This window comes from Pteropus vampyrus, unplaced genomic scaffold, assembly GCF_000151845.1.
Source record: "Pteropus vampyrus isolate Shadow unplaced genomic scaffold, Pvam_2.0 Scaffold66, whole genome shotgun sequence".
NCBI lineage: Eukaryota > Metazoa > Chordata > Mammalia > Chiroptera > Pteropodidae > Pteropus > Pteropus vampyrus.
In genome coordinates, this window is record NW_011888847.1 from 6,061,792 (window position 1) to 6,070,024 (window position 8,233).

An 8,233-nucleotide genomic window follows, 5' to 3' on the forward strand; every position below is an offset into this window, starting at 1 on the left:
GACGGCCAGCAGCGGTAGTCCTCCTGGGGGACGGTGCTATCGGGGAGGCGCTGGTAGTCTATGGGTCAGGGATGGAGCTCAGCTGAGAACTCTGTGTGCCCAGGGGTGAGGTCTTGGCCGCTTTCTGAAAAGGGCCGTAAGACTCATTTCCTCTGAGAAAGCTGAAAACCAGCCCAGTTCCCTAGCATGGAGATGAAGGCAGTGAAAGCAGTGAAACTGGGCTGATCCCTCAGTACAGACAGTGCTGATTTAGTTTTTGGGAGACACACATCTCCCAAATCTGAGGGCATGCAGCTGGCTCAGGCAACACACATGGCAGGCACATGTGTGGGATAAATGCATACCCAGAGCCACTGGCTGTCCAGACTGGTTGCTGAGGTTAGGACAGTTTGGACATTTAAAGTGGGCTTCTCAAACTTCACTGTACCTATGAATCTCCACGGAATCTTGTTAAAATGCAGATTCTGATTCAGAAGGTCTGGGGTGGGGCCTGGGAATTGGCATTTCTAAGCAGCTTCTGGCGCTGCTGGTCTGCCGACCATACCTTGAGTAGCAAGAGGGTAGAGCACCCCTTGGTCCCACTTCCTCCTGGCCTTGGAGGGAGAGGTTAGGCATATCTCTCAGATGGGGGTTAGTCAGGGATTTTTGAAGTTAAGAGGCATGCGAATGAATATAAATTAAAAAATCGCCCTTTGGGAATCCACACCTTAAGAGTTTGGGGAGGAGGCTGGAGGAAGAATCTGAGAGATCTCCCCATTACACAGAAAGAGCCTCCAAAATCTCGATCAGGAAGGGCTCAACTACACACTGCCTGTTCACCCATCTTTCCTGCTGCCTGGGGAGCCCCATTCTGGACTGATAATGCAGAAGCCCTGGGCCTCTGGTCACCCCGCCCTCCTGCCTCCTCCTACCAGGGACTAGACCAAAGTCCAGGGCTGGCTGTGATTTACAGCCCCATAAACTGCGTCCTCAGGGACAGAGCCAGCCATTGTTCACCTCGTTAAACTTTATTTACAGGGCTAACGAGGGCTCTCCCACCCCTAAGAATGGCCATAGCTCCTTGAAAGAGGAGGCTGCCCACCCCTCGGCCCCTGCCAACCACGCTAAACCCTGGGGCCTGAGCAGAAGCACCACAGCCTAGAATTCTCCCCCTGGGCTTCTTGACTGGTTTCAGTGTGGAGCCCCCCTCCACTTCTAGCCACCCTCCTAGCCTCACAAGTGTAAGGAAAAGAGAAGGAAAAGCTGTGTTCCAGCTATAGAATAGGAATGGGTTAATTGTTTTCACACACTTCATTTGGTATTTAATCCCCATAAGAATTATGTGAGGCAGGTAATATTGAACCCAATTCACAGATGAGGAAAGTGAGTCTCAAGGTTTAAGTTGCTCGGAGTCACAGTTAGTACATAGTGGGGTTTGAAGCCACCCAGAGAAGAGGTGTCAGTGCCCACCCCCAGTTTTAGGTCAAATTATAGTTGTCATATTTAGCCAGAGATCAGACCTCCAAGTGAAGGCTACACAGTCAATGGTCTCTGCATCACTCCAAGTGAGCCTTAGAGGGAAGATGAGCCATTTAGCCCAGTTAGGGGGCTCACTCACCCTCCCATCTGCTTCCTACCCCCCAGTCCCTGAGACCTGCTGGGGCCACTCACCTGCTCTGCTGCCTGCTGTGGAGTTCTGCAGATATTGCCCACTACGATACAAGTGCAGTACCTTCTCCAGCTGGGCCAGGGTCTCGTCCACTCCCCAGGTGAGCTCTCCTGCAGGGTGCAGTGTGGCAATGAGAGGGGCCGTGGGCTCCTACTCCTCCCCTAGGCAGCCAGCCAGTTGCCTTTCCCTCTCTCCTTCTGGAGCCTGGGCCCAGACGACCCAGGGACTGGGGCGGGGGGAGAGGGGGGCTTGCCGCAGAACAGCACTTTGGTAAATGATGGTTTCTGGACGATGCACTGTCCTGGGGCATTCTTGACCCCACATCTGCTGGAGGCGGGGTGGGGTGATGGGAAGCAGACGGTCCTCAGAGAGCTCACCTGTGGCGTTGACAATGCTGTCCAGAAGAGGCCGTAGTGAAGGTGGGGCGCTGTGGGGCAGGAGGTATGTGAAGAAAAACCTGAGGCAGAGAGAAACCGGGGGCTCAGTGGTCCAGCCTTTGGGGACACATCCTTTCTCTGTGTCAGCTTGGGCCTGAACCCTAATCTGGCCAGGGAGCCTGATCCCTGAGGTCTACCACTAGGCAGAACCCCAGAGTGTACCATGGAGTCTACTGACTCAGGGTGGGGTCTGGGCATACGCTAAGGCTACAACTAACTTTATGTGAAACTGAAATCTGAGGTCTGTGTTCCCCTCTGCTAAGCCCTCTGGCTGACTGACCAGTGTCAGAGCAGACCCATGGCTAGCATCCAGGGAGGAGCTTCCCAAGGTGAAGGGCCAGGGAAGGACAGGGCAGGCCAGTGTCACTGGCCTGGCCTGGACTGAGTCTGACACTATTTTAAGAAGCCTCCAGCCGCCACCCCCCACCCAGATTCTCCTCGGAGCTGGCTATTTTTAGCCTGATCGTCAGGAGCCTGAATGTTCCATTCTTGACTGGGTAGAAGGCTTTCCCCGCCCCTGCTACTCCATTGGTCAAGCCTGAGCCTTCAGCTCTGGCAGCCTCCTGGACCCCATGTTAGCTCTCTCCCAGCCATGCCCTCCCAGGCCCACTCTCCCTTGCTGGCCTTCCTGAGTAGGGGGTGGAGGTCACCTGTAAGCATTGTAGAGGTTGCGCTTCTCATTCATGCCCTCGCACCAGCCCTGGGCTGAGCACGGCAAAGTGAAGTTCCTGGCTGGAAACTCGAGTATGCAGTCAGTGCTGCTTGTACACGGTGTCTCTTCTACACGTGCATCATCCAGATCTGTCACCTTCAACTCCCCATCCACCAGCACAAACTGTCGGGGGCGGAAGTCCAGCAGAGTGACCGAGCCCAGTGGGGAATGGGCCAGGTGGTGGAGGAGGCGGCCCAGGCTCAGGCAGATCTGAGGGGTAGACACAAGGCTGCTCACTGCTTCTCTCCTGGGAAGGGAGCTCAGGACTCTAGGGCTCCCTTCTTTGGGGCTTTAGACTTAGCTCAGGGGGGCTGGCCTTTCTCTTAAAGGCCCCAGTGCTTATTCAGGGCTGAGGCCAGGGGCCTTATAGAGCAAACCAGTGATTTTCTATTAACCTTTGGCTTGCCTGTCCCTGAAAGTAACATGGAATAAATGGGAAGTGGACAGCAGGGATGTCTGGGGAAAATGGATCTCCTCCCTGAAGCTGCATCTTGACTGTGGTCTAGTGTGCGGAAAGAGAAGGGGGAGGGTCAAGATGGCCTTTAAGGTCTTTTCTAGTCTTAAGGCACTAGCCCTTCTGCAGCCAGGTGAGAGCGTGTGTGTGGTGAGGTGGTGGGTGTGTGTGTGTGTGTGTGGTGAGGTGGTGTGTGCGTGTGTGTGCGTGTGTGTGTGCGTAGCAGGAGCTTAAAGAACATCAGGGTCCTCTATGTCTTTTTTTAACCCTTTGGCTGATCGCCGAGTCAGCTTTGCTCTGTCCCTCCCTTACCCTCCCTCTGCTGAGGAGGAGTCAGGGCTGCTCTGAACGGCTGGCCTTCTAAGGGAGAACCATCCCAGCAAGGAGCCCCGGGCCCGACTCCCTTCCTGCTCACTCGGAATCGGTCCTCCCAAGACGTCTGCAGCAGCTGGATCATCTCCACAGGGGCACCCAGCTCTGTGATGGTGGTCAGGGTGTCCGGGATGTCTTCGCTGTCCTGGTAGCAGTAGCCATAGAGCTGGGGGAGGCCCAGGGTGGGTCATTAGGTCACAGGGTGGGGGTGGGGACAGGGATGGACTGAGCTATCATATGCCCCCTCCTTCTGGCCCCAGTCCCACTCCCTGGCCATCCCTAAACCTTTGCTTCAGCTCCCGCCAGAAGAGAATAGCAGCGTTGCCTGGGAAGCCCACCCTCTGCCCTGTACAGAGTTCCTGCTGAGTATATCAGCCCCTTACCTCTTGCCAACCAGGTAAATGGGCTGGTCTGGCCACTGTGTGTTAACCATGAGCCAGGCATTGTGCTAAATGTTTTATATGCATAACTCAATTCTTGTAATAATCTCAAATGAGCATAGTAGGTACCATTACTATCTACAATTTACAGGTGAGAAAAATCAACTCAGAGAAGTTAAATTACTTGCACAAGTTCACACAGTTAATAAACACAGAAGCTAGGATTCAAATTTATGTCACTCTAATTTTGTAGCCTGGTTCTTTCCCAAAATACCATTTGCTAATCGACTAGCCAGCAAATGGTTATTATACCTCCTCCCCTGCTCCAATCCTTGTCTATTCCTCATCATTTTCACTTTCTGGAAGCTTCATTTTTTTTCTCTGTTCGGGTCTTCTGTGAGGAGGAGCAAACTCCCTTGGGACTTGGTAACAAGCATTGAGGAGAACAAAGAATATAAGGGGCACATCTTTGGATATTCTCTGCACACGCTGGTGGGCGAGGGCCACACACATCAATGGGGGTGGTAGTAAGGATGGCTCCTGAGGAAGGTCAGTTATTTGGGGGCCTGGTCACAAGGGCCTGCCCACGTCACATGATCTGGGGAGGGTCTTGGTACAGCTAAGCTGGTCAGGGGCTTCTGGGAAGCACAGCCTGATTCTGTCACTAACACCTAAACCAGCATCCGCAGAAAACCCTACTTCTCCTGGCCTCTCTCACCATACTGTACATGAGCTAGGGTCAGACTGTGCTCAAAGCAACCAGCACCCTGTGGGGTAGGAACACAAAGGCGAGTTGTCCAGGCCAGAGTAGGGTGAAGGGAGAGCTGCATGATGGGGAGAGATAAGGGGAGCCGAGCCCATGGACTAGATGCCCCTGCATATTGTCCCCTTCGTGCCACCATTCACACCCTTCCCAGCTACACTCCAGGCTCTCACATGCCCCCTTGCATTCCAAGAGTGCTCTTTCAGCTCCCAGTGCCTGGACCCAGCTGTCCCAGTCCTGCTGGTACAAGGGCAGACATCGCCCAGAGTCCAACATCAGATCACTAGGGCTGTGACTTGAGGGATCTGGTGGCAGTCCCAGGCACCTTCTTCTTCCCTCTCCCCCGCCCCCCATCAGCCCAGGGAGGCCCCAGACCCTGGTAGGGCGGGGGAAGGTAAAGGGAGCAGCCCCGGGGCCTGGTTCTCATTTTCTTGCCCAGAGTCTGAGCCTTTGTGGGAAACTTCTGAAGGTTATTAAACACCCGGAGGTCGTTAAATGCGCTGTTAACGAGGTATTAATCAACACCCCTCAGGAAAAAATAAAAAGACATCATTAACCCCCCCAAGAAGCGTGAGGCTGAGCATTTCAGTCTCATCTTTTGTTCATTTGGAAGAAGAAATATACTCTAGTAGGGCCAGAATCTGTGCCCAAGGAGGCCTGGGGCCCCATCTGAGGCCTGAGGCCCTGGCACAACAGAGGTGTTGGGGAGGAGGTAAGACCCCTGTGCCCTTTGACCCTGGGCTACAGAGGCATCTATAAAGTGAGGGAGCGAATGTGTGAGTGTGTAAGTGTGTGTGTATCAAGGGTGAGTTTGAGAGGGGTCACAGAAGATGGATAGAGAGAGCTCACCCAGGTAGTCCCTGGAGACCAGAGCAAGGGCTGGAAGGTGCCTAGTGGAACATGTTATCCTGGGCATTTTCTATTAGAATCCACAGCACCAACTTTGGGGCTACCAGAGAGGGGGAGGGGACCTCCGGTGGCCTGAGGGAGTGGGAACTCTAAGATAGTTTTCTGGCTCTTCCCCAGTTCAGCCAACAGTCAAACGGTTTTGAAATTTTAAAATGATGAAGAGGTATTAAAACATTATTTTTATTTCCCTGCACACCCTCAGTGAAGCCTCCTGAGCAAGAATCCCCATGGCAGGCTTTCCTGGAAGCAGAGGTGGCATTGCTGAAGAGGCCAAAAAGACACTGGCCTGGGAAGCAGAGAATAAACGGGGGGAGAGATCTACCCCTAAAGCAGTCCCTAAACTCACACTAAGGGACCCCTGCCTCCCTATAATGGTAGTTTTTCATCTTTCCCACAACAATAAGGACCTGGGACCTTACTCACTTTATAACACTGGTGCCCTAGGACAATTAACCTTAGTTTCTGACCCTACGAAAGTCACACAGCCAATCCTAGACAAAACTAGTCTTGGTCTAGTAACGGAATGGGTGAAAACTATTCAGTTGTAATCTTTCTCTTTGGCGCCTTAAGCATCGGGCTGGGGGCCTAACATTAAAGTGGAAGACCATTCTGTGATGTCTATGGGGGCAGTTAGCTGGCTGCAAGAAACATCAAACCTCAAATCTGTCCAAAGGGAGTGGGGGTCTTGAGTCAATTAACACTTAATGTCCTGCTAAGTCACTTAAGACCTTCTCCACTGCCTTAGAACCTGGCTGACACCCAGGGTTTCCAAAAAGCTGGGGATTTCCAACAGCCCCAGGGAAGCAAAGAGAACAAGATTTTCCCAGTTAGAATGGCCACGTAACCAGCCTCTCACTCCCTGAAGCTCAGACACAGTGTCAGCCATGCAAACAGGCACAGCCACCCACAGCCATTGGCTCTGCCTGACCTCCTGCAACTGTTCAGGGCCCAGAACCTGGTTACAGGTGTCTGACCAGGGCTGGGGTAGTCTGTGGAGACCAGGAACCAGCAGGACTATACCTAGCTCTCTGGCCTCTCTCTCATATTCTGCAATGATCACTCAGGTCTGGGGTCCATCCTCCTGAGGAAAGACGGGAGGGACTCCTGGGTTTCTTTCCAGTTCCGGTGCAGAAAGGCTAACTTGAATGGGCTGGGAGGTGGAAGGTGTGGGCAAGATTCCTCCACTGGGGAGTTTGCACACACCCTATGTTCACAGGCCAAGAAGTCAGGAGTTCCCTCCTCAGACTGCTCAGACATTTGCAAGGGGAACGGTTTGTCTAATCCTAGGGCCGACTCAAGGACAGAGAGCTGGAGGAGAGGAGGAAGTGGGTGTGTTAGGGCAGTGCTGGGACTGTGAGAGGCCCACTCTCTTAGTCTAGCCTGGAGGGGACAAGGTGGGGGTCTCATCTTTCCCCTCTGCACCCCAGTGAACAGGAGAGACAGAGTCTCATTTAGTAGGAACGTGGGCATCTGGCCTTCTCAATCTTCCACATTTCTCAATCTTGGCCACATTTCCTCAGATAATGTGACTTTCAGACTCTCAGGCCCTCAGCCTGTCCTCTGAGCACTGAGCTAAGACCCTGAGGTTTCCCCAACGGTTCAAGGCCCCACTTTAAGGCCTGGAGAAACCCAGGGTCACTTCTGGGAAGGTCTATGCATTTTCTGGCTTACTATCCAATCCCCTCCAGTTCCTCCACTGGTTTCTGGGTAGGTAGGGGGTGGGGATATTCTCTGGGAATCAAGTCAGACCCAGGGTCTCTTTCTAGCCCTTCACAACTCCATTGCTGTCACACCCCGTCTTCGAAGCCAGATAAGTCACTGGAAGTTGAGAGAAGTGGGGTTCAGATTCCATCAAGAAAGGGGGGTCATATCACTGCAGTTGGGATCCTGACTCAAGGATGACCGCTGTCCGGCATCTTGGCTTAGGGGCATTGTCCCTGGTGCTAAACACTCTAGCTATAGCCAGAAGTAGGGTCCTAAGTCCTCACGGACTCCCACCTCACGAGTTTGGGGGCTCTCTGCTCTGGCCTCGTTGTCAAGGGATATTGTGTGCAAGTTGAGAAACCCAGGAGTCTCTCCGTAAAGGTAAGCCCACTCAGAAGTAAGAGGTAGGGTGGGGTAGTAGGAAGCAGCCATGATCTGGGGGCTGTCCCTAGCTTAACCTGGCACAGTCATTGCGGCTCCATTTCTTTACCTATAAGACTAAGGGTTCTCTTCCAGCCAGAGTGACCGGCTCTGGGCAAGTCCAGCCAGCACTCTCATCCCCACACCCCCACCCTCGTACCTGCAGCACGTTGGGGTGCCGCAGACGCTCCAGCAGCACCATCTCCTTGAGCAGCTTGTGGGCCGCCAGCCGATAGCAGCCCCTCCGCGCCCCGAACTCCCGCACGCAGCTGCCCAGATCGTGGCCACTGAAGTCCACCGCCTTGAGCGCCACCGCGGCGCCGCCGGGCAGGCGGACCCGGTACACGGCCTTGGTGTAGCCGGAGCCCACGTACTGGGCGCCGGACACGTTGCGGAGCGCGGCGCAGCCCAGGCGCGGGCCCGGGCCGGGGGAA

The 8,233-nt window shown here is 54.0% G+C and overlaps 1 protein-coding gene across 1 annotated transcript in view; it reads right to left on the bottom strand.

Moving 5' to 3' along the window:
• Nucleotides 1–8,229, bottom strand: part of PKDCC (protein kinase domain containing, cytoplasmic) — a gene marked incomplete at its 5' end in the record, with an annotated part of 12,893 nt that extends 4,664 nt beyond the window's left edge. Inside the window, 6 exons of the mRNA XM_011361424.1 lie at nucleotides 4–58; nucleotides 1,651–1,758; nucleotides 2,026–2,105; nucleotides 2,736–3,007; nucleotides 3,667–3,789; nucleotides 7,960–8,229. Coding sequence (XP_011359726.1) covers nucleotides 4–58; nucleotides 1,651–1,758; nucleotides 2,026–2,105; nucleotides 2,736–3,007; nucleotides 3,667–3,789; nucleotides 7,960–8,229 — 908 coding nt within the window. The remainder of the gene's footprint in view (nucleotides 1–3; nucleotides 59–1,650; nucleotides 1,759–2,025; nucleotides 2,106–2,735; nucleotides 3,008–3,666; nucleotides 3,790–7,959) is intronic.
• Between the last annotated feature and the right edge of the window lie 4 nt (nucleotides 8,230–8,233).